The sequence below is a fragment of the Amia ocellicauda genome, chromosome 2, assembly GCF_036373705.1.
Source record: "Amia ocellicauda isolate fAmiCal2 chromosome 2, fAmiCal2.hap1, whole genome shotgun sequence".
Taxonomy (NCBI): Eukaryota; Metazoa; Chordata; class Actinopteri; order Amiiformes; family Amiidae; genus Amia; species Amia ocellicauda.
In genome coordinates, this window is record NC_089851.1 from 31,689,335 (window position 1) to 31,715,462 (window position 26,128).

At 36.1% G+C, this 26,128-nt stretch overlaps 1 protein-coding gene across 2 annotated transcripts in view; it reads left to right on the forward strand.

Moving 5' to 3' along the window:
- Positions 1-26,128, forward strand: part of tns3 (tensin 3) — an 84,311-nt gene that overhangs the window by 48,655 nt on the left and 9,528 nt on the right. For both annotated transcript variants that reach the window (XM_066722956.1, XM_066722965.1), the window contains exons 17-21: positions 17,563-17,719; positions 18,125-18,765; positions 21,982-22,068; positions 22,461-22,592; positions 25,639-25,734. In XM_066722956.1, the coding sequence (XP_066579053.1) occupies positions 17,563-17,719; positions 18,125-18,765; positions 21,982-22,068; positions 22,461-22,592; positions 25,639-25,734 (1,113 nt within the window). The remainder of the gene's footprint in view (positions 1-17,562; positions 17,720-18,124; positions 18,766-21,981; positions 22,069-22,460; positions 22,593-25,638; positions 25,735-26,128) is intronic.

The following is a 26,128-nucleotide window of genomic DNA, read 5'->3' on the forward strand; positions in this document are numbered from 1 at the left end:
ACGTGATTTTGCACCCTGATTCTGACAAGGGCATACTATGGGACCCCTGTTTTCATCACCAGTCTAAAGCCCCATTCACATTGAAATGCTGGCAAATTGCAGGCAATGTTTGCCTGCTTTTTTCCTGTTGCACCCCATTCACACTGGCTTTGAATGCTGGAAAATTACCGGTAAGTGCCCATTCACACAGAAAACAGAGATTGCCGGAAAGAGCGCTTTAGCCATGGGAACGAGATGCTACAGAAGTCCACATTCTGGACTTTTCATTTTCATTTCCCCATTTTGCCAGTTTCCTACCATTGTGTTTATTGGGCTATTGGTTCTAACCAGGGCACCAGTTCAGTTCAGACTCACTAGCAAGAACAAATAGTCAGGAGGGAAAGCAAAACGATACCTCAATCTATGTGCATATTCGTGTTATGACCAGGTCATCAGGCTGTATGGTTGTGTGTTTTTGCGGTGTGGTCACTGGACCCAGCGATCGCAGATCGTTTGAACCCCCAGTGGGTTCAGTGTGTTCGCTGTTCACACTTGTCTTGTGTAGAAACGAAATGCTGACTCAGGTTCGTTTTGTATTAATAAAACAACAGATATTTACATTGTACATGATTAGTGCATATAAGAATTGGCAACACGTACAATAACAAATCTATATGAAGGTAATACAGTAACTACATGCAGTAGTCCACCAAACACATTTGACCAACCAAATATAAGACGTATATGGACTCGTTCACGTTGGTCAGAATGCGCAGATCTGACCAGCAAAGCAATTCATTTTCAGAATCTATGACAACAGTCTATTTAAACATACTGTATGCAGTTAATGAATACAACAATACCAACAGGCGTACTATACTTGTGAATATTATAATCAGTGTTGCAATGGTGAATGGTGATTGTTTTGCCTATATAAAAATATACAACAGTAGTGCGAATATCTGTCTAGGAGTGTTTTACTTCTACTGCCATATCTTTAAAAATATAGTGCTACTTTACATAATACATTATACATAATGGGGTGTATTCATCGTTTTTTACAACAATTAATTATTTCTGACACTTATTTTCTCACACAAACAAAAGTGCATATAAGCTGCACAATGAATGAAAAATGACTCGCTCCCACGCGGCATCCTAATATCAAATTGTACGCTCTATGCACGTTAATGTTACTTGTATTTTATTCAATTTAGAAATAAATAGCACCCTTGATGAATATCCCAATATCCAATTGTGTTAAGATTACTGATATTACCGCTAACAATAAGTAAATGAACATGCATATAAATGCACGTGTTATCTTAATTCGCTGGTACTGCTGTACAGTCAACACTACACTTTATTTCCGGATGGGTGATATATGGAGTTCATTTCCTGATTGCAAATGAACCGAGACCCCAGTGTCGACATTCAAGTTTTTCATGCGAAATGAACTCAGTTATTTTGCCAAACGGACCGAGACCACCTCTTTCGGTGGTTCGCTTGCCAATTGAAATGTGTTGTTCTCCAAACTAACTGAACCGTACTGAATACGAAGCAAGCCTCTAGTGTGGGTCTTGACATATACTGCAGCAAAGTTAAATCAACTAAAATAAATGAGAAAAAAATAATGACATTGTGTATACATGTATGTATACATTGTGTATACATGTATGTATAGCAATCAAAAAGTCTGGGTTTGGAGATCTGCGATATGCTCAAAACAACTTATTTTTTTCTTCAAATTAAATATCTCGAAACAAACTACTGTCAGTGCCACTGCATGCAGGCTTATAACACGTTTGCCTGTGCGTCCCTATTCTGATTGGTTACTTCAATTAGCTGACAAACTCCGTTGACAGCGCAAGGACGTGACGTAAATCGTTTTCCTGCTGCAGTCACACAGACCCGTTGCCGGAAAATTGCCGGTAAATAGGCTAGGACCCTTGCCAGAATTGCCTGCAGCGAAATGCCGGCAATAACCCATTCACACAGACCTTGCCGGCAACAAAATGCCACCAAATTGGCAATTGTTTCAGTATGAATGGGGTTTAATATATACTGCTAAATGTGAGCCCACTTTTGTGAATGCAACTCGGGTTTAAACTGGCTTAAATCTCACAAGAGACAGCACACATATGAAGAATAAGAGAAACTAGGCTATATTTCTTCACTGAGATCAAATTTGGGAAGGTAAGTTCATTTAAAAAGCTTAGCCTGTAAATAAACACAAATCTCAGTAATGCAGTGTTTGCAGGTATGGTAGACGAAGTCTATCAAAAGAATGGGTTAGGTGAGGATGTTTGTAATTTATTAAAAATAATTATTAATAATAATAATAAATACCTCATATGAATTACTTTTAAACTCTCTCATAAGGGGTTAGTTCATTTTAATTGAAGTAGCCATGCAAGTATATAGTTGTTTTTAGACATGACTTAATTCAAAAGAGAAAAAAACTAAAATTAATCAGTAAGTTATCATCATTATCACATCATTATCACTGTCCCCAGGCAGACTAATAACACAGTAGACTTTAAAAAACTTAAAAGTATTTTTCTGTTCTTGTTGCAAACATTCTGTACTACAGGTCTACATGATCAGACCAAGACGTCCGTGAATGTTGGGGGGGAGGGGCGTAGTAATGGAAACAGCCCTTTGCCAGTAGAAACATGATTTTTATGCCTCATTTCTTTGAGCAGATGATGCATCATTTTACTTGACAGTTGGCATTCTTATCCACAGATCTAATATTTCATAAATCATTCCTTCACCTATTTTTTTTAGTGTTTTTTATGTGCTGGTCTTTTCAAATGCACATTCACACACACAAAATTGCAGCAGTAATGATCAGTTTTTACTAGTCTGTAATATCCATGTCACCAAGAACAACCATTACAAATGTAAACAACATATCTTGTATTAAACTTTTACTTAGAGATATTAAGATGTTTTTGTTAACATCCACAAGATTTTTTAGATAAAATTGTAAAATTGTGCACTTGGATTTACATATTTGTAAGTGAATGGCAAATAGAGCCAAGTGTTTTTCACTTGTATTAGGAGATATATTGCAAAAATGCCTTGATATATTGATCTTTAATTAATTTTGACCTTACACTTAAAATGCAACATGATAGTCTAACATACAAGCTAGTATATGTACTTAAATACAATACATAAATTAATTATTTTGCCATATTCTCTGTCTTCATATAATACTGTGCTAGTTAAACATTTATTCAGCTCAAAGCCAGTGTTAGGCTTTCGCCAAACGTAGAGCTTAGCATTGAGGCCCAAAAGCTCTATTTTGGTCTCATCAGACCATAGAATCTTCCTCCACTTCGTCTCAGAGTCTCCCACATGCCTTCTGCCAAACTAGGTGAGATTTAGATGCTATATACTAGCTATAGATGCAGCATGCACATCGTCTCCCAGCTCTGCCATGGAAGACTGTAACTCCTTTAGAGTTGCCATAGGCCTCTTGGTGGCCTCCCTGACTAGAGCCTTTCTCGCCTGGATACTCAGTTTTTGAGGACAGCCTGATCTAGACAGATTCACAGTTGTGCCATATTCTCTTAATTTCTTAATAATGGACTTCACTGTGCTCCGGGGGATATTCAATGCTTTGGAAATGTTCTTATATCCTACCATTGATTGTTGCTTTTGAAGAACCTTATTCCGGATTTGCACTGAACGTTCATTCATCTTCATAATGTCGTTTTTGTTAGGAATTGTAGTAACTAACTGTGGGACCTCCCAGAGACAGGTATATTTAACCTGAAATCATGTGACACACCTTAATTACAGAGGTGGACTCCATTCAACTAATTATGTGACTTCTAAAGACAATTGGTTTCACCACAGCTCAATCAGATGTGCCATAGCACAGGGGGTGATTACTTATGCATTGAAGTATTTTCTGTTTTGTATTTGTAATTGATTTAGAACAATTTGCAGATTATAATTTTCACTTTGATATTATGGACATTTTCTATGTTGATCAGTGACAAAAACTCCTGATTACATCCATTCTGATTTTATGTTGTAGCACACTGAAATGTGGAAAAGTCCAAGGGGGGTGAATACTTTTGAGAGCCACTGTATATTGTAGTAGATGCCCATCTTACACAATGTCAATATATCTGTTAGGAAGCTTGTTCTTAACTGGTGAGGAATGTAACTAGAGTTAAGGTTAGAGCAGTTACACTTTATAATAAGGTGCTGTGATTCCTCATTAATTAATATATGAATACCACATTCATGTTAATCACATGTATAACAGGGTTAGGGTTAGGGATCATGTGCTCAACATCAGAACTCAGATGATGGTCATGATGTATTGATGTGTTACTCCTGTGGTATTCACATATTAATTAATGAGGAATCACTGCTTCTTATTATAAAGTGTTACTGTAAATTGTAACCGAGGGACTTTTATTATGAAGGATATACAAAGTCAGTTATTTAGCTGATTAAAATCTCTGCTTATCTTGCAGTGCAAAAATAATTACTACTGTACATCAAACGGTCTTATGCTTCTCATGAAAAAAGGATGAACTGTTTAAATGTATGATTAACTAAATCACTGCTTTATCGCAAAGATAATGTAGAACAGTTCACCTGCAGGTCAATCTGAGTAAAGAGATACATACATGCAAGCGAGCATGAAAGAGAAATCAAGGAAAAGGAAAAGTAATGTAAAATGCCCCATACTCGCAAATGGTGCATCCAGTAAACATACTCTACCAGAGTTCAGGCTGTGTCCCATAAGCTGTTCTCATGTGTGTCTGGTTTGGGTTGGGAGATCACAGGGGGTGATGCACAATTATCTGGCCAGTGCCAGGGAAGATGGGATAACAGCCAACTGGAGAAAACTCCCATCTCTACACAGGTGCGATGCCTACAGGCTTCTCAGGTGCCTACAGGATCAGGGTGCTCAATGTCCATCTGCATCGCATATTCAGATTGGCGTGATAGATGGATTGCAGATATTTGGGGCTTGCAGAAGATGTAGCAACAGGCTGAGTTCAGTAATTGCAGAGCATTACATTATGGCAAAAAGGCGGTAAAATAATTGGTAAGTTTGATTTAGAAAATAAATCAGTACAATTAACACATGCCCCATTGGTGACACTCTCCAGATTTAGTTTGGCATGCATAGACGCATTATTTTTATCTTTGTTAATTTGTCCATAGTACCAGTGAACTGGACAGTTTGATCCTTCTTGTATAAACATGACCTTAACCCCTCTTTCGGGAACTGAAATCCTCTCACATCATAAATCAGACCTGTAAAATTCCCCTAGGTGACCACTAATGTGTCATTTACAAATCCCGTATGAACTCTCTGCTTTTCTCAACCCATTCAGTCTCAGAAAGGCATACTTTCGATTGCATGATTGTGGAATCTCCTAATTAATACACTGATTCGTAATGAGGTAAATATGACATTATGGCACTAAACTAGAAGTTGTCAATTTTATTGCTTAAAAAAAAAAAGAAAGACAATAGCAGAAAACATAATTTCCTGACTTTTTTTAAAAAAAATAACTTTTTTATGTATGCCATTTTCATCAAACCACTTATATTTTGAGTGAACAGACGGCAGGGTGGATGAGGGCAATAACTAGGTTCACAATAAACATGTATGACAATATTACTGCTTTAATAGTGTGTTCTAATTTCCTCTAAAACCCTGAGGTAATTTCGCGTTTAGCCGTTTTAAGAGCTCTATAAAACCCTTGATGCGATGTTGGCATGGTAATGTTTCACCAGATACACGTTAGCAGTTTATCAGGATAAGAGGAGAGGTGGGAGTCATCCACACACAGATCCAATTAATTATAATCTTTCAGACACATGCGGCAGTAGACTTGCTCCCAACGTCAGCCTCTGACACTACATCTGGAAAGCATCAAAAACCAGAGTTTTGTGAGGCGAAGTACAATAAATCAGAAAGCGTTCAAATAAATTAACACAAGAAGTGTGTCTAAAGTTTTCCTGTTTATTCTAATAACATTTTAATTAATTGTAAGAGTTTGTAAGTGGAAGTATAACACAATACTTCAAAATGCCCATTTCCTGTTTCTTATATATCAGTTTATTCTAGTTCAGACACAGCTTTTTGTAGTGTGAAAGATTTCCAAATATTTTCTCATTAATATAAAAAATGTTTTTATGATATAAAGACATTACTTTTCTGCATGGAGAGGTATGAGTTTAAGACAAGAAAACAAAGTTAAAAATCAGAAACAGAAACTGGTAGCAGAAATGCTAAGTGTGCATATGATTATTTCCATTTATAAATCCTAACTGGGTCATATAATGATATTGTCAGATTGTCTCATGATTTTAGCTGAAATCTGTACTCTTCTATATATTCCAGACTTTCAGTACACTAAAAATATCTATGTGGGTGGAAGTGATTTTTGTCAGGAAGTAAACAAGTTTCCTGTAAACCAGATCTGCTTCTACATTACATTTGCTTCCTTCATTTTGGTTTGGTGGTGTTTAACTTGACACTGGCCATTTTCCATGTTTCTTCCTTGCTAGCCACAGAAACCTGTTTGTTTGTTTGTTTGTTTTTTGGTAATTTTCCCCACACACTTCCTTACAAACATGTAGATTGTTGTGTTTTTTCCTTCAAGATAATTTACATCATTAAGTTCAAATTCAAAACAAGATATTACATGGATATTACTTTGGCCCATGGTCTTGGGCCTGCATGATAAAAGGTAGCTTCTAATATTGAGCTTCAATATGGTGTAAGATACCGGTAAAGACTTGTAACAGAGTTGTTAGGTACAAAGGTGTTGCCTCTCTTTGATCCCTGTCAGACATCTTTATCAATGTAATGGAATTGCTGAACATCACAGCAGCAACTCTGGGTTGTTCAAATGATCTTCTTCAGAGCAATGGGATTCCACCCACATCACTAGCTAACCACAAACACAGGGGGATCCCAAGTATATATCGCCTAGTAGCAATGAAAGCAGGGAGGCATAATTGTGAAAAATGCCCTCCTCGTATTTGAAGAATCCATGTTTATCTCTTTGGAGATAATTGGATAGTTAAAAAGCAATATATGAGCAAGATTACTAAAAACAGCAACAGTCCCACTCAAAAAGAACCACACAACTAGAAGAGGTTCCACACTGTAATTTTAGCTGTAATTAGGTGGAAAGAATAATCTGGAAAATGTATTTTTTTCTGTAGTTTCTTGCATTTACTTTGTCTCACTGATGTTACAGTTTGTTCATGTACGTGTTCCTTTTTAAAAATCTTTGTTGTATTTAATGCAGTTTGTTAAATATTTAAAATGCCACCACTAAGTTAATTTGCTGCTGTTATGAATGCAATTTCAAATTAGCCCATATCTGTGATCAGCAAATTTTAATTGTAACAAATAAGAACACTTTAGATGCCAAGTTCAGATGCCAAGCTATATGAGGCTGTTGATGAGCCAATTGACATCTTGCAAATGTACCTATTGATTGTGCTTTCTACAAACAGTTAAACCAGCTGCACATTAGCATATCAGTGAACGAGGTGTTAGATTCCAGTGAAATGAAAATCTAAAAGAGAAGCTTAGTAACATCTTTGGAGATGAAGGAGACTGCACATTTATTTGACATGGAAAAATTACAAATGGACAGAGAAGTAAATTACCTTCCAAAGATGTATTAAGACACACATTTTATGTAAAACAAAGCAGTGAGTTTTGCATTATTTCTGAGAAGGTCGTATGACAAGGTTCCAGAATTATAATGCTGTATCTAATGTAACATATTTGGAGTTCTATTTTATTCTATTATTATTTAAATGTTTTAGAAAAAATGTTATTTCAATAAATGTTTTAAATGCAATATGTGTAATTGTGTAAATTGAGCACAGCTCTTAAATATGTATTTATTTTGCAACCTCCAGATATATTAAAAAGGCTTTGTGTGCTTTTTAAATTAAAACATTTTATTTCCTTTAATAAAAAATAACATTGGTTGAAAGCACAAAATATACTTCAACTTTGTAGCCACAATAGTAATATTTAATATTTAAGCGTAAAAGTAGTGTTTCAGATATTTACACAAAACCTTCATGTACTCTGTATGAAAAAGTCAAATCATATCATGTGTTTTGAAAAAAATTAGAATCAGATGGAGGTAGAACAAGAAAAAAGTTCAGTTTCTGAAATATTGACTAAAACCTAAACTTTTGTGTACCATGTTGCCATACAAATGTTCATAAAAACATGTATAAATGTTTATAATACACTTCTACTTCAGTGTGTAAGAGCTCTGAGTTCAATATGATATACTGGTGTTTCTTTTTGGGAAAAAGTACAAATTCCACTGATTCTAATAAACATAGGTGAATACAGTAATTTAGGGCTACATCTGACAGATTACTGACCACAATTTGGACCTGCTTGATATAAAATTTTCCTTACAGCCGTGTGGCTTTGGGGCAGTAAAAAAAGGTTAAATGTGACCCTTGACCTTTAACAATGCCTTTTGATTGGAGGAAACAGATTGAGAAGGCAAAGACACATTGTCCAGTGTCAGTGAAAGAGGAGGAAAAAAGAGTTTAGATGTAAATGAAGAAGGAGGCTCATCATAGCCTACCCTGAATAGGCAGTGAGAGTGTCACAACAAGAGAGGAACAATCAGGGAATTATTTTCAAATCTGGGCCGTACTGAACAAGGGCTGCCACTGACTAAATGACTTCATTCAGCTGCTTCAGCCATCTCTAGCCCAGTTTGGCGAACACTTGGAACACTTTATTAGAGAGAACAGAGAGAGGGAGAGAAGGGGGGGATTGAGAGAGTGAGTGTGTGTGTGAGAGAGAGAGAGTAAGAAGAGATACTGATCCTGTGAGAAGTGTTTCCTCGCTCTGTGCTCTGGGCAGCCTGATTCAATTGGTGGTGGGAAGCAGAGGAGGGAGAGACTTGCTGACGGAGCTGTGGAAGTTTGCACAGCTTTTGCTGCAGCTTCCCTTACGAATCCTTCTCCACCATGACTGCTTCTTTAGGTATGTAAACTCAGGGGGTGCTTTTTTGGGGGGGTTTTCCTGCGTGTGATAGAAGTGTTTGTGTGTGTGTATGTGTGTGCTATGAAAGCAGCCAACTGTTTGAAGCCGTCCTGAAGATCTCTATTGTCTGGAATCACAGCAGGCAGCGAAACCTGATCCCTGTTGGAATACAGTTTGGCACTTTCTTTTCTGTGTGTGTTTCTTTTAAGCCTGAGGCAGTTAAAGATATATGTGTATACGTTTTTTTAATTGACTACAGACTTCAGATGTGGTAAAATAAGAAAAGACCCACTCTGATGCATTATTGTATCACAGTTTCTTTTTCTGAGTGAAACATATGTCTGCCTGTATTGTTTGCCATGCAGATTTGGCAGGAGAAGGCAAGGGGGAATAAAATGTGTTATTAGTTTGTCTCTACAACATACAAAGGTTAGCAAAACCAGCTACAATATACATGGAAATTAACTTTGGACTGTGTTTGTGAAAATTGTTCCATAGATTTGAAACATATCCAATGTGATTGGAAAAGAGTTTATATAATCTTTGTGGCAGCCTCTCCCTAAGCCCAGTCATTAAATGATATAACAAATACATTTTCAAATGCAAAAGCGTACGTTTAAAAAAAATATTTCACACACCATATATTAATGCATGTTAAACTGTATTAATCAAGGTTTTTACATGGTAAATTACCATCATTTTCTCTTGAGAATGTGCAGTCTTTAAATTTGTTCTGCACTGTGAAAGATGGGTATATAATAGTAATCTACTTTCTTCAACACTGACAATTATTGGTCAAACATAAGTGGAAAGATAATCAGTGTTTGGACTCTGCAAAAATGGGCCTAAAGTGCATCAATAAGGAAAAGGTGATTGATTAAATGGGGGCATGGTTCCTTTAATATTTTCCTTCTTGTTTAATGTGTTTTCAGTCAGTTACTGTGGAAACGTATTTGGGAATCCAGTTGTCACAAGACCCAGTACAGACAGACCACATTAAAAATAAAACTTTCCCTTAAATTACATGTGGGGAAAAAGCATGTTAAACTTACCAAGTAGCGAAACTGACTTTTTGTGGACTGTTTTGACTGTAATAAATTAGTTGCTGGTGATAAAAATGTCTGGGAAATGTGTATGGTTAAAATATGTATTATATAGAACTTAATTTTTAGAAGACGGATAAATACATCGTGAAGGAAATACAGACTTCATCATTTCATCCAACAGATCGAGGGCAATGTGAATGTACTGTATAATATTTAAATATCTAAATTCTACATAATATAGTTTAAATGTTTATTTGTATTACTTATTACTGCATTTCAATATATATTCAACACAAGCATTTTGTTCAGTATGCAATATTTCTAAAATATATAAATAACTTATTCTGGTCCTTGGTTTAGGCATTTGTGGAGTGTGGAAGTATACATCACACTTGACATGTACGTGTGACTGCAAATGTGTGCGATAAGTTTCAACAGCTGAATGGATTCTTTTGAAATGGGAGACTTGAGTTTGGTCCTCTGACATTTTATGAGTAAAACAGACATTTGGCTAATGCAACATTACATTATATTGAAACAAAGGTTTGTAGGTTTTTACTCATTTTGAATAGGCATCTCAATTAATTTACAGTGGCCTTTGTTAATGACGTCAATACTGTGTGAATGGTGTGTTTCCTTAACACACATGATTCTAGGCAATGTGTTTTTAAATATCGAGTGTTTAGGCCAGGGACATTTTCCTGCTAATCATTGTTATATATTGTCATCCTTACATTCCAATATTTTTCTTTACTTTCCAGAAAAATATAATTATTACAATTAAACTTTAAACAGGGACATATAAAAAAGGTTATTTTCCTATCTGCATCCACCAAACTATTCATAATCTCTTGTGTTTCTAAAACTTAGATGCACATTTTCACATTAAGTACATTAATTGACTTCACTGCTGCAAAGTGCTATATACTGGTCTCGATCCAAAACCACCTATTTAGTGTAATGATATAATACAAGGAACATGCATACGACTTACATTATTGTCGTTATTCAAAATCAAATCAAAATACTATTTCGTAGTTTCGTGAAGGCTATTTTTAGTTTTAGATCTGTGGAACGGGTCTCTAAAGAACCAGTGCACTCATGTATCATTTAGATTCAAGCACACATTTGAACTTTACCAAACAAAACTGATAATGGCATTCCACATCCAGGGATCAAGAACTGACACATGGTTCTGTGATCTGTAGGCAATTTACATTTTCCTTCTTCTAGCTCTCATTAGTTCTGATCTGGCGAACTAGCAAGCCTGGTGGTTGGAGCCATCTGGAACAAGTTGTGCACAAACTGTATTTTCTGATCACTAAAGGCGTATTGTGCTTGCTGTTTTTTTGGAAACTTGACAGAGAGGAAAAACGCTGCTCCTATAAAGAGGCTAATTCTGGAAAAAAAGAGAGAAACAACTCAATTCTGTTTTCTTCCCAGTTTTCAGGACTGGAGAATTGTGTTTGCCAAGAAAATGCAAAATCATCAATAATTGAAATACGTGAATAGTTAGAAGTTAGATTGCCAGGACCCGTGCGATTTTAGTTTTTAGTTGTTTCCATATTAATTCCTGTTTCGGCTTTAACATGGTTCTAAGTTAGTCTTATCTGGCCTAATACAACCTGATTCATAAAGGGAAAAGGAAAGCTGCTAAATGGATCAATGCTTGCTATTGACTTCCAGGCGGTAAGATCATTAATTCCTCCATTGGTAACCCTCTTTTGATGTTTTTCATGGTAATTATGGAGGTGGGGGAACAGAGAAGAAAAGGTTTTAATCATTAGTTGCAGCTTGTACAGACAGTATGTGATTGTTTGATAAGGTTAAGCTAGTTGGTAAAAAGATTGCATGGAAGGTTAGTCACCAGAATTCAAGTTGTCCAAGGGTAAGAAGAGCCTTGTATGAAATTATTCAGCAATATGAAAATGTGGACTGAGAGCTTGTTATGATCCAAGTTACATGCAGTAATGCCAAGAATAGCCCAAGTATTTATTTATCCATTTATTTATTTAAAATTAGAATTGTCCTTTGGTATTATATAGGCTATATCTGTATTAGCTGTACTGCCCATTTTAGCAAAGGCATCAAAAGGAAGCTTTATATTACAATTCATCATTGCGGGACTGAGAAAGGGGTAACTAATTGAATTTGCTTCACCTCATCAAGCTATTGACTGAAACCAAGTGGAAATCACTTGGGTTAAAGGACATGATGAGAAATACTGTGTCTATAAAAAGACTTTACATAACCATGATGTGTACATGTGAACAGTTGAAATCGAGCCTTTTGTTTTTGTCAAATCCTTTCAAATGCGGACATATTTGTTATATCGTGTAGCACTCTGACACATCTCTAGCGTTGTGATGTCTTTGAGACAACTGCATTGTAAAACGTGTGTCTCCTCATGTCCCTACAGGAACAAGTGATTGTTCACACTGTGGTCTGGATACAAAAACGGACCCCAATGTTGAGTATAGACTAGATGTCACTTGAATTCAGAATTAATCTTTAATGGTTAAAAATATTAATTTTGTAGGGTGCAAACGGAAGAAATACTGCACTATCCGTGGTGACCAGATTTGATTTTGAGTACACAAAAAAAATTGTACTTCGCCACTGAAACCGTGACTTACTGAAGTACAATGATAAATACTATAGTTACTAGTATAACAGTATTTTTATATATGTCTTGGCTAAAATAAAGGTGCTATCATTCCGGCTGCTTTGATTATTGTATTGATCCAGAACGTCATCTCAAATAGTCTGAGACTCTGAAACTTAAATTGTACGATACAGAATATGGCCCAGTGTGTATAGCAATGCTAGTAATGATGGGGTGCATGAGATTTGTCCAAGGGTACCTTGAGGTAATGGGGTACATGGAAGAGTGTGTGGTATGAACAGTGTGCGTAGGGGTGCATATATCTAAACTACAGGAATGATGACAGGAATGATTTCTGAAGTGGTATATTATACAGTTGAAAAAGTCACAGCTGAAATTCCACCTCCTCCAGATCCCTTGTGCGTCTCTTTCCTGAAGATAGACAACATTTGTTTAGTGAAACCGTATGTTTCATGGTTTAGGTTAATGAGCTGTAAGAACAGCAGCTAAGGCAATGACAATCACAGTTTTTTTAAACAATACCCCAACTTTGAGAATTATAGGTTTGTGTTCACTGTGAGACTTATAAGTATATTTACATTGTCAACAGCAATTTCCCTTTCGTAGCCTATCCATTTTTATTAATTTATTTTTTCAACTTAAACCAGTGATTTGCCTCACAAATTATTGTATATATCATGTTCATGTATCATAATTGTGTATTTGGCTTTCCAGTTCTTGTTCTTAGTGCCGCCACCTACTGCGGTATTCACGAAACGATTTTTCTACTACGGAATTTACAGATGTTTATTTCCTGTCCATGGCTCAAAATCTTTTTTTTAAATGATGTCGGTAATTATTTTACAATAATATAACTGTAATTTGAAATAGTAATAGTGGGTATGTTTATTTAATTCAAACTACCCCATTTTACTCATCCTTTAAGCACAGTACTCAATTGGTGATTAGCATCTGCTAAATAAATTTATGCTTGAAAGAGTGTCTGGCTTGACTTGAAGAAACTCTCGTCTTGGGTTATTATGGAATTGGAAGTTCCAACTTATGAAACAAAGAAGACTAATGAGAAAAATACTTTAAATACTGCAAAGTATGTTTATAAAAACACCACTGTGCTCTTGTATGTATATTTTATTTTTGTAATTAAAATATATATTTGCTGTGATTACATTTAATTGTGACCATGCACTATGTAGAAAACTGTTTATCTGCATTTTATGGCAGCAGGCCTACAGATTGGCAGACAAAAGATAAAGGCAGCCATCTTACACATTTTGATGTAAACTTGTAATTTAGAAAATTGTCCACGCTGCTCTGAAACAATAATTCATTTCTGTCAGCAACAAATTGAAAGAAAATGTATATATAATAAATAACACCTTACACTACACAGAGTTTGCTACACTCAGTTCAGTTTCTGATTAGTGGGAAAGGCTGCCTTTCATTTTATTTGAAAATGATTAGAAATCAAAAACAGGTTTTAAGGACATTTGAGGTTACAGACGAGTGGAGGTTATTCGCTCCATCTGGCTCTTCCGGTAATGAGTGGAATGCAGTCAAGTCTCTTGAATGTCCCCATTGACCCGGCCACAACTCCACACAATCTAGCAATTTACTGCACAGATCCTTCATGCAAATAGCAGAGTTTTTCCCCCACTTAAAAAAAAAATAAAAAAAACGTATCAGACGTTCCTGAGTTGATGTTTATTTTCACATTCCCTGGAACGTTTAACAGTCATTCCCCTTCTTTTCTCACTCCCATTTATTCTGCTCTCCTAGTTGACTGTGTTGTAACATATTTGAATTTGACATTTTATGCAGTATGTGGCAAACTATATTTCATTTAACCTGCAAGTGACCGTGATGAATTGGCTTTTTTTTCCCGGTACTTCTATGCATGGGTAAACTGGATGGTGGGACTTGAAGCTGTATCTGAAACCAATTGCTTGTTTTGTGAATGAAGGGACCAACAAACCCTGTTAAGTCTTATGAGCCCCTGGACTGCTATTTGTGTTATTTCAGGAATGTAGGCAGACTGTCTGTTGTGGCACTAATCAGTAGATTGATTCATCTGAGCTCCATCTCAAAGCCTGTGTGGACATGACTGGAGGCACAAAAGATGCTGATATGGATTCTGGTTGTTTACAGTGCACAGGCATGGATTCCATTTCATAGCCTTCAGCTAAGATGAAGTCTGTCAAGTTGTTTTTTGCCTGGACAAATGCAGTGAACCGTGCAGATGTCAGGAGCAGAACTTTTGTTTTATTATTTGTTCCTCAAAGGACTATTAAGAAAGTAAGAAGTCGATATGAAATACAAAATAATAAAATATACACCCATGCCGTTAAATGGCAATGACTCATTGTGAAAGAAAGGGTATATTTCGCAGTGCACCCAGGAGGAATCATATATCATCGAATAAGAAAATGCTTGGCTCCCTAGTTTTGCTGGACTTGAATGCAGACTGCCAGCACAGTTACATAAGTTGTCTGAAAATTCAGGCTGGAAAACCACATTTTGTGATTGTGTAAAAAAAAAAAGAGAGAAGGAGAAAAGGCAGACTGGGTTGTGTATAACGCACATCAGCGGATATTAGCCTTTACCAAACTGTCTGTTACGAACATCAATTCCTTTTATTTTTACAATTACACATAAGAAGTAGTTGAAAGCTACACAAGACCTAATCAAAATGTACCAATCTTTCTCTGTTCATCATGCCCTGGACTATTTCAGTATATTGTCTAGTGGGATTTCTTTGACCACAAAACCATCATATCCTGTTGCACTTTTCCTTTTTTTTAGGTTTGATTTTCTTTCTGCAGACAGAGGTCTATAGACTGGCCTTTACGTTGACACTATGAACAGTTAATTGCATTATTTTTCGATCTGAACTTGTAAAAGTCTGCACCTCTAAGCTCAGTTATATATTTGAGTTCCAACAGGGCAGTTGGTTACAAGTTTTGAGCAGTATACATTTCCAGACATGTTGTGTGACTTATTTTACCCAGACAAGTTTTGTGGCTTCTTTTTCTAGACATGTTTTCTGGGTGTCTCACAGACAAGTTAAGTACCACTGAGCGTAGGATACAATGGATACAATGATAAGCATTGTTGTATTTGAACCATCATCAAAATACTAAACAAAACCCCAACAAGCAAAACATAATTGAATACAACAGATTTGTATTTAAAGAACTGAGGGCTTGCTTCATACTCCCCAAGAGGGCTCCAGGGTGCTATGTGTATAAGCCACATCTTTTTTTACTTCTTCCTATGTATAGAAAGTGAGATAACAGACCTTAACTACCTTTTGGATTGATGTGCGTGGTTATGTAAGTTGGCTTGCACATAAAAAACAAAAAAACCTTTCCTCAAGCAGTTCTTCCACGAAGCAGGACATTTCCCTTTCTGGTTCAGTGTTTGGGGAAACATGTTGAGCTATTCAGTCTCAGCGAGCAAAAGTTAAATTAAACACAACAAAACCAAACTGCATTTTTGTCTAAACTGGCAAGATTCCACTTCAGCAGCAGCACTTACTGGTACAGAGTATGAAAAACCTGAAGCGAGAGCATTTCCAAAGGTGGCTTTAACCAAGTGAAACGAAGAGATAGAAAGTCATATTCATGAGTGAGTGTGGGTATGTAATTATAGGTAACTATGTGTGATGTTATTTAAAAGTACAGAATTATTTAAATCAGGTAGTTTTATTTTGAAAACAGGTAATTAATTGATGCTGAAATATGGCATGGTTCATGAACATTGCTTTATTATTTCTTGCAGCTGTAATTTGTGGATTTCTTTAATTATTATTTGCTTTGATATACTATGCTTCACGTCTTCATATGTTATCCATCTTGGCCTGAATAGAAAATGTAATTAAAAAGTGTCATAATTTAGCACAGAGTGAATAGTTCCTTTTAAATACTTTTAGGTGTTTTAAATCACAGTGTTAACTGATTGCTCATTTTCAATGTTAGTGTTTCATTCTCTGCTAACTGCAGCCTTTCTTTCATTCCTTCATACCAACATGACATTGTTTTTGCCATCTGTGGAATTCCATAGGAAAAGCATATTTACATTGTTCTTTAACTTACAAATAGGCAGATTTGCTTAAATATTAATTGTTCCAATTTGCTCACTCTATGAATTGCAGTCTTAGGCACACGTTCAGCTTCCCGCATAAAATACATAAATAAAATAGGTAGTTATGTCTGGTGAGTCTACATTACTTAGATCCTGTTTTGATTTTATACATATTGTACTTGGTCTTCCAGATCAGGGTAGGGTTCTCAGACCTTCACTTGATCTTAATTGATCTTGCTGTGCTTCTAGGAATAATATCTGTCTTCTTCATATAACCTCTCATCTTTGTGTATCTTCATCATGTTTGAGCATATTCTTTAGTCTTGTTCTTTGTGAAATTAGCCTGTAGTTCACACAATGTTCTTGATTTCACAAGCCTTATTATGCTTGTACTTATTTAGGTGACACATAATTGGATTAATTGGATTTTTAAATATATTTACTTATTATTGAACATCAATATTCATCATTAATATAACCATTAGAGTACATTGTGTGAGTTCTATTTTCCCATGCATGATACTCTTTTGCCATTCAGTGTCATTATAATAGTACATTTTGCCATTACATGTCTATATTTTAGTGTAAAATTGATGCATAGAAAATAGTCGATATTCGTTACACTACATGGTTGCTATTGGCCCATGCAGAAGGCCAATATGCTTGACTTTGATGTTGATGGAGAAATATATTCTTGCTGAATGCATTTTTAAATAACGGGTCCTGTTTAGCTTCTTTATACCAAAACCTCTTTGGCTGTGCACTCTTTAATACTGTGCTCTTTTGTTTCAACGTAGAACCTAGAGGATACATGGAGAACATGAACCACAGCACCGTGTCCTCGAGCAGCGACATGTTCAGATCTGATGTGACGGTTTTAACCCCTTCTTGTCAGAGGCCCTTTGGATCCATGCACTCTGTTTCCACCAGTAGTCCAGTTCCCCAATCGGAGAGGTACAGTACAATATTCAGACACCTTTTTGAAAGTGCAGATTACAGTATAAGGAAGATATATTATTAAGAAAGTACATGTAGAGGAAAAACAAACAACAGATTTTAATATTATTTATTCCTTAATGATTCTATTTTTTCTTCTTCAGGTAAAAATGATTACACCCTTCTAAAACTCTGATGTAATACCTGGGATCAGATCATTTAATGCAGTATTATGCTACAGAAATTGTAATTGTAAAGAATAGACTGAAGCAAAGGAACGATGATGATAATCATAAATGTTTATTATGCCCGAAGGCTAAGGCATTGGATATGTTTGTGTGATGGGGTTGTGGGAAAATAAATAACATCCCAAGAGACTATCTTGTTCCATGTTCTGATTCCATTTTTGTCTTGGTGTTCCAGCCCATCGTCTGTGGGTCCGTCCTGGCAGGAGAGCAGCTCGAAAACTCCTCTCAGCTACCAGCCCTCTCTGTCAGAAATGAACAGGTTCAATCCCCACTATCTGGGATCCCTGGAGTACTCGGTCAGCTCCAGTCAGGACTCTGCTCTCCTGTCTCAGTATGGGGCTTCACACGCTGCTCCCAACTGTCACAGCTCTCCGAGGGGACTTCAGAAAAGCAGCATGACCAACAGCCCCGGCCCCAAGGCTTCCCTACATTACAGTGGCAGCATTGGCGCTGGTCAGAGGTTTGACGAGCACAAAGACTCCACCTTCTCCAGTCTCCCAGTTGGCAAAAACTCTCTCGGCACTAGTGGGAACATGGATTTGTCTTCACTCTTGGACAATGGCAGCCTGGAGCACAGTTTACTGACAGCGGTCGAAGGATTGAGCCAGTACAGCCCGAATTTCGGGCATCCAGGTGCGAGTGTGCAGCCACCCCTCCCCGAGAAAAAGAGGATTTCCGAGGGGGAGCATTCCTTAGGCTCCATGTCGCCTTCATTGAGTGGATTCTCCAGCCCCAACAGCGGCAGTACCATAAGCATACCGTTCCCGAGTGTCCTCCCAGATTTCTCCAAAGTCTTGAGCACTTCTCCCGTACCAGGTAACGTTGCAATTAGTCATCAATATGTTTGTTCTTTCGATCTATTCTCATCATCTTTTAAATTCCATTCATCCTCCATCTCTGAAAAATGTTGGCTGTTTTAAAAATGAGTAACTGCACTTTGAAGAAGATCACATTCTTCTGTCTTTGTGAGAGTCATAAATCACACTAGTATGAGTAATAGTAAGTGCTGTTTCCTATGAATCCTAAATTCCTTAAATGTTTTCGGTGTGAAACAGATCAATTAATCATAGAAGAGATACTTGTGTCTAGCACAGATCTGAAAGGAGGATTGGGTGTGTGTTGGGGGATATCACCATTCCTCAGATGCATTGTGAAGCAGGAGGCAGAGGGGAAAGCTGGCAATATCTTATAACAACACATGTCCCAGAGTGACACCTTGATCATATAATGCTTCTGAAGAAATTTGAAACGGGGAGAAAAAGAAAATATATAGGAGATTAACAGTCCACTTACAAAAGTCAGTCTTTTCTGTTCATAAATTTAGATACTATTCATCAATACCTACAAAAAAGTGGCACACTGGAAATGTTTTTACAGTTAAATCTTTAACATTTAGAGTTCCACTTCCACTGCAAACAAACTATTAGCAATATTTAATTTGACCACTAAGCTGTGAACACGTTTTGAAATATTTGGGAGTAACATTAGAATTGAAAACATCAGCACACCAGCTAAAGTAGTGATATGTTTTCCAAGGATAAGACCAATATCCTGAAATATCACCATGGGTGTGGTGTCGCACAGCCCATTGTAATGAATAAGAGACTATTCCTTGTAATTATATATATATAAATAAATATGCCCCCAGTGGGAAGGATAATTGACTCAAAATGTATTTAGTGGTGGGATTAGTTTTTTCCATCAATGAGAAATAAACTGAGAAAAATAAACTATGAAAAATATGACTCTCTCAAATTAAATTACGATATTAATACATATTTATCGCTTTGGAAATTCATCTAAATGGTTTATTTATTTTGTATATACATTCCCTGTTGAGCAATTCCTAAGGTTCCTATTCCTATTTTATAATTTGTGGAAAAAACATGTATTCTATATATATATATATATTTTGGCTTGTTCATATGAGGCTGAATCCCCATGCAAAGCCTGCATAAACATTTAATTATAAGTCATATATAAACTTAGTTATACATGTACAAGGGACCTATTCATTGAGACTAAATCACTAAGTTGTAATGAGTAGTTAGTCCCAAACAACATAAATTGAAAAGGGAACCATCTCCTAACTGGTATTTCATCACATAAATCCTACAGTGCTGTTGAAGAAGTCTTATCAACAGTTCCATATTTTCCATTTGCATCCACATACCTTACAGAAAGATAAAGAAATGCTAAGGTAGCAGAGTGTTGCAACAACTTATTTTTCTTGCTTTCTGCCTCTTCTAACCAGAAACAATCTGAAGCTTCTGCTAATATTCATAGATACTACAGATGAGACATTTATGGAGACATTTGGCATATACAGAGGCAAGAAGTAGGCTAGATGTCGGAGTTTTAGCCTTGAATAAATAAAACAACAAGGAAGGCTATACAATGAATAACAAAGATTTAATCTTGCAATGTAAATTACTCTCAGTTGATAATAATAGTTGATAATAATAAATGTTAATTTAATATCAGACTTTACATGAATTACTGTAAATGAAAATAGTTTGGCAGCAGGATCAAATATTCATATAAAATACACAATGATCTGACAAAAGTAAATTGATAAGTAATACATAGTAATTTTGTTATATAGTTTTATTACAATTAACCAAAATCTGCACATCTCCAACTTTTACAGTTTGCCGATGTAAAATAAAATTAAAACCGCAGCACTAAAATAAACTCCATATATGTCTCGACAGTTTGCTCCTATATATTATGACTATTTGTATAATTGCACAATTGCATTGCACTGGAAAGTTCATGCATTCAAATGTAATGGTGGTTGTCATTCAATTAAACACACAATCATGGACAGTTTCTTTCTAAGAGAAACACTGTCACAATTGAAATATTAAATAACCTCCAGGCAACTTGAATGGCCCAGAATGTGTAGGGGAGTGGTGTTTTTAATAGAGAAAAATATGTGTTAGGTATTTGGGGTCTTGTGGTCATCAAGTACATTTACAAGAGGTCAGAAAGAAACCTGCTATGAATTAACCTTGTTGAAAGTTCAACAGCAGGCGTCTATCAAACAGCAACAACACATCCCTCCTATAGAAAGTATGCGAATCAAAGGCCTATGGGTGATATTTGTCAAATCCTTATTTGTTTTACCTCAGAGGTCAAGATATCCACTGTTCCCATAAGCAGCTCAGACTCCAGACACACTTTGGTAGTTTTTGTTTTATAACACAGAATGCACATTCACACCAATCACTGATTGACACATTATGAAGATAACCTAATTTGACAGTAATGCCCCCCCATTTAAAGTATCCATAACTAACTTTTGTTTAGCTAACATGATGCTTTTATACTGGATAACAAAAGGGTTGTATCTTAAGTTGAAGATATAGTGTGTGCCACCCCACCCATTCAATTACTTATAGCAATCACGTATACCATTTAAACATATTTTTGAACTGTTAAATACATCTTAACCAGCAACCTCTTACATAAAGAAGTATGTACGATGTGTAGATGCATACTTATTTTGTAAGTACAGCTTATTAAATGGAAGTGTGCTGTCAATATACTAAATATTAACTTATGTAACATGAATCTGTATTATTATTATTATTACCCGATTTCTTAGCAAACACCCTTATCCAGGGTGACTTACAATTGTTACAACATATCATATTATTTTAACATTTGTACCCATTTATAGAGCTGGGCATTTTACTGGAGCAATCTAGGTAAAGTACCTTGCTCAAAGGTACCACAGTAAATTTAAAAATGAAAAAACGAAAACAATGAAAAAACTATATAAATGTACCCATTTGGGGTACATTTATAAACAGCTATAAATGTTGTTTTTTAATTTTAAAATACAATATACATTTTTCATTTAAAATACAATATACATTTATTAACATATATACGTCAGTTTTTCATTTAAAAGTTCACTGTGTGAAATTGCAGTATTTCACTGATATTTATTAACCAGTAAAAAGCTCTACATTGTTTTAATAATTTGCATAAACATTTATAGTACATGTATTTTCTTCATTGCAGATGCACATGCCAGTAAGCAGGTGACTGTAAAATTTGTACAAGACACTTCAAAATTCTGGTACAAGCCAGACATCTCAAGGGACCAAGGTAAAGATGTATGATTTTCTTTAAATAAATAAATAAATAAATAAATAAATAAATGTATATGTGTGTTTATTAGCAATACGTCTCATTATGTGCCTCCAGATTCTTTTGAATAGAAATGAATCTTTCTATGTTTGTTTGTATGTTTGCAAATGCCCAGAGTTGCAAACACTTGATATATCTTTATAATTGTGTGCCGTTGTTCAATAGCTCATGTTGTATGGCCTTTGTAAGGAGTCGAGGACATGTCTGCCAACAATGAGCTCTTAATAAACCATGCTACAGATTGAGACTATGAACACGACTCTCTTGGAAAACACTCTGACATAAGAGGAAGCTTAGCTGTTAATTGCAGTGTTCTCCCTTTTAAACTTTTGTCTCTCTAATATCCGCAGCCATCGCCGTCCTCAAGGACAAAGAACCAGGATCCTTCATTGTTCGAGACAGCCATTCATTCCGAGGAGCATATGGCCTGGCCATGAAGGTGGCCACGCCCCCTCCTTCTGTCCTGCAGCAGAACAAGAAAGGTATCATTGTCTGGAGTAACAGTTTGATATCTAACATCTACCAGACATTTGACATTCAAAGCCATATCAGTCCAACAAAATGCAAATTAAAAAAAAAGTGCATAAGTAATGTCGGGGGATTTGCTGTGTATCTTTAACCTCTTCTAGTGTTGCAGAGCGCTACTAAATCATATTGAACTTACTTTTGTTCACGGAATCCGATAGGTTTCTTTTGTTTTCTATTCCCAGCTTGTGATGACTTCTAATGGACAGATTTCCACCCTTTTGTTGCATCACAAAGCTTGCAGAACTCCTTTCTAAGTGAAATTATAGTCAAGTAATGTTTCAAAAATAGAGGCACTTAAAATTATTCCTATTCTTAGTATTGCCTTCAAGAAGTACAAGAAACCCCCCAAAAAATATGAATGTCTCAATATTATTGATTTGGCCAAATGTTATTCTCCCTTGTGTCAGGGACTTTATGTTGTTTTTATTTTGATTTTTATATTCCTCAGAATACCTTAGTGTAAAAATATTGTCTACAACTAGTCTACAAGATCAGACGCTTTCTTTCTGAACGCTGCTGGATGAGAGGTGATAAACGTTTAGTCTGATGAGAGAAGTGATAAGAGAAGGCTGCAAGGAGGGCAGTCAAGGGATAAAAGAGACTAGGCACAGAAGTGATACTTTGAAGCAGTTTTCTCAGAGGAAAGGGAAGGGTGGAACTGATAGCAAGACAGGACCAGGAGGAACGAGGCAAGTCATATCAAGAGTACTGAATACAAAATGAGTAATACTGATTGCACACAATTTGTGTGGAAACTGTTAAAAGATTTAGTGCACAATGTTAACTGAAAATATGTACATTTTTGGGGGGAGAAAGTATGCAATTTAGGTCAAGTTAATAGAGCTATTCATGGACAGAGGGGGGGCGATTCAATTGCAAATGGCGACAGACTGACGCCAAGCATGGGCTTAAATAATACAGAAACAAACCCAGCAGTCCCATGCAGGGCTTTGTCAACGCTGTCTAGCTGCGTTTGTGGGTGTCTTCTAGTGTGACTACAGAGGAAAACTATGCTCCACACCTTTATGATCCGTATTGTAAGGCTTTGTAGCTTTGAAAGCCAATATCATTTAGAAAATGGAGCTGCATGTCAGTTTTGAAGACCTCAGCTAATGCTGGAAAAAAGGGTTCTGGAAAAAGTTCCACAGCAGTATGACTTCCTACCCTTTCACAGTGGTATTTTCTTTCCAGTTCTGACCCTAGGTCGGATGCAAGTACATGATGTGTGTGTGAAAGTACACAGTGAAGATCTGTTTGTTTTTCTGTGCCTGACATATTTTAGATTTCCTGTATGAAAATCTATTAATAACAAACAGAACAAACAACCAATGCAGCTGTCTGCACTATTGACCTAATTAGCTTTGTTTAATTTTGCATTACAAATATGTAACATGTAGTGAATTAATTTCTTCCAGTACAAAATGTGCTTTTCTGTAGATCAGTGTATGGGGAAAAATACGTGGAAATGTACAAAATGGTCAGAAGAATTATACAAAAACAGCATGCTCCTCTTTCTAATTGCGTAAACACTGGCTGTGGATTTTATACAAATCCATCGCACTGTGTGTTAATAAATAAACACATCAAAAACCTCTAAACTCTTATTTTCTTATATTGGGATTTGAAATTGAAGTCGTGTTAGGGCATGAGCCGACATTTAATTAGGTCTAGGATTAGAGTTAGATCAAGTTTAAATGTAGGATTATGCTTAGGATAGGAATGAAGTGTAAAGACTGTGACAGGTGCAGGTGACAGTTTGGGGTAGGGGTGCACCTAGTGTTAAGTCTCAGAGACAACTGGACTAGAGTTAGAACTGCAGTGCCTGTGAAACACTCTAGAATTGCTGTGTCAGGATAGCCAGTGCAGCACTGTTTATAACAATAAAGTAAATCAGAACAAATCAGAAAAAGGAAATGCCATTCTTTTCTTTCAGTATTTACAGAAAATACATAACATCCCTTGGGTTGTCTGACGAGGAAATCCTCTGTAAATTTTGGGATAGAAAAATAAACAGCTGTTCTTATGACATGAGGAAGCACGATTACATTCTTTCTCTAGTACCAATACAAAACACATTGAATGACCGTGGTTAGCATGCATTGTGAAAGATGTATTTACTTAAGTAATATAGCCTCAAGCAACGTTTTATTGGTTATTCCTATCATAATTTGTTCTCGTATCCTGAAATTCAAGGTTTGGCTTATGGGCCATGTAAGACATAGGGCCTACAGAAAATTAAACACACTTTAAATTCTCAATCAGCTTAGACTTTGATCAACAGACCAAGCATTGTTATATGCACCATATATCCACTTACTTTGATCCCTGTCCTTATTTGGATAAGGAGTAAATGCGTGCAGAATGCTACACATGTTGTGCCAGATTCAGAGCCACACACTCAACTTCTCTACATATTTTGCAAAGCCAAGAGAATAAGATGCTGCAGTAGGTATCCTCCTGATTTGAATCTGAAGTGCATACATTTGCCCATGTAGTTGTTTTGATATGTGGAGCATGTTGTGTTATATAACTATTGCATGATTGCATAATATAAAAATGGATGTTCTGTATCTTTAAGACCATTTAACATCAAAAAGATTAAATGTGAATCCCAAAAATCATAAATAAACAGATATAGCATTCCAGCACCCCTGCTAACATTCAACATTGCCACAACATTATAGCAACATTGTGTGTTAGCTGGAACTATTTAAAAGATATTAATTTGACTCATAAAGTGCATAACCGTATTTTACACCTTTGCAGTCTGAGTGTATTTTGACCAGTTTGTGAATTTCTAAATATCTATCTTCTCTGAATGATTTCAGTACACTACACAATACATTACACTACACAATACAGAATTCAGTCATCTTATCTATTTATTTATTTTAAACAGAGCTGCAAATCATGACAACAGAAAGCGTAAAGCACATTGTATTATATACCAACATTTGTGTGTGTAACCTAGTTGTATTTGTCTTCACATCTTTATTGTAGTGGGAGATCTATCCAACGAACTTGTCAGGCATTTTCTGATTGAATGCACACAAAAAGGAGTGCGACTGAAGGGTTGTCCAAACGAGCCCTACTTCGGTAAGACTGATTTTATTTTATTTTTCCCTTTCACTTGTGTACTGACTTATGTTTCTGAGGTCTTCCTCTGCAAAGATAGAGAGAACTTTCAGTTGTGATTCCAGGATGCTAGGGGGCATCAGTAACTAACGAAGCACAGGGTGTCTCCCTCTGGTGGTTGAAGGTTGAGGCAATTACAAACAGCACAGGTTTTCAGGATTGTCTGTGCCTCCACCTCTTGTTCAGGAGTGGATTAGTTCTGTAATCTTATTTTCTTTCGTTTCTATTTTTAAAATGGAAGCTGTGGTTCTTAAACAAAGCATCTGAAATGTGTGTTTTATTTGGGCTGGATGACCTTGAGCCAGAGTGTGGTGCCAAGGAGTGTATATTGTACTCCTCTTTGAGATTTATCCTT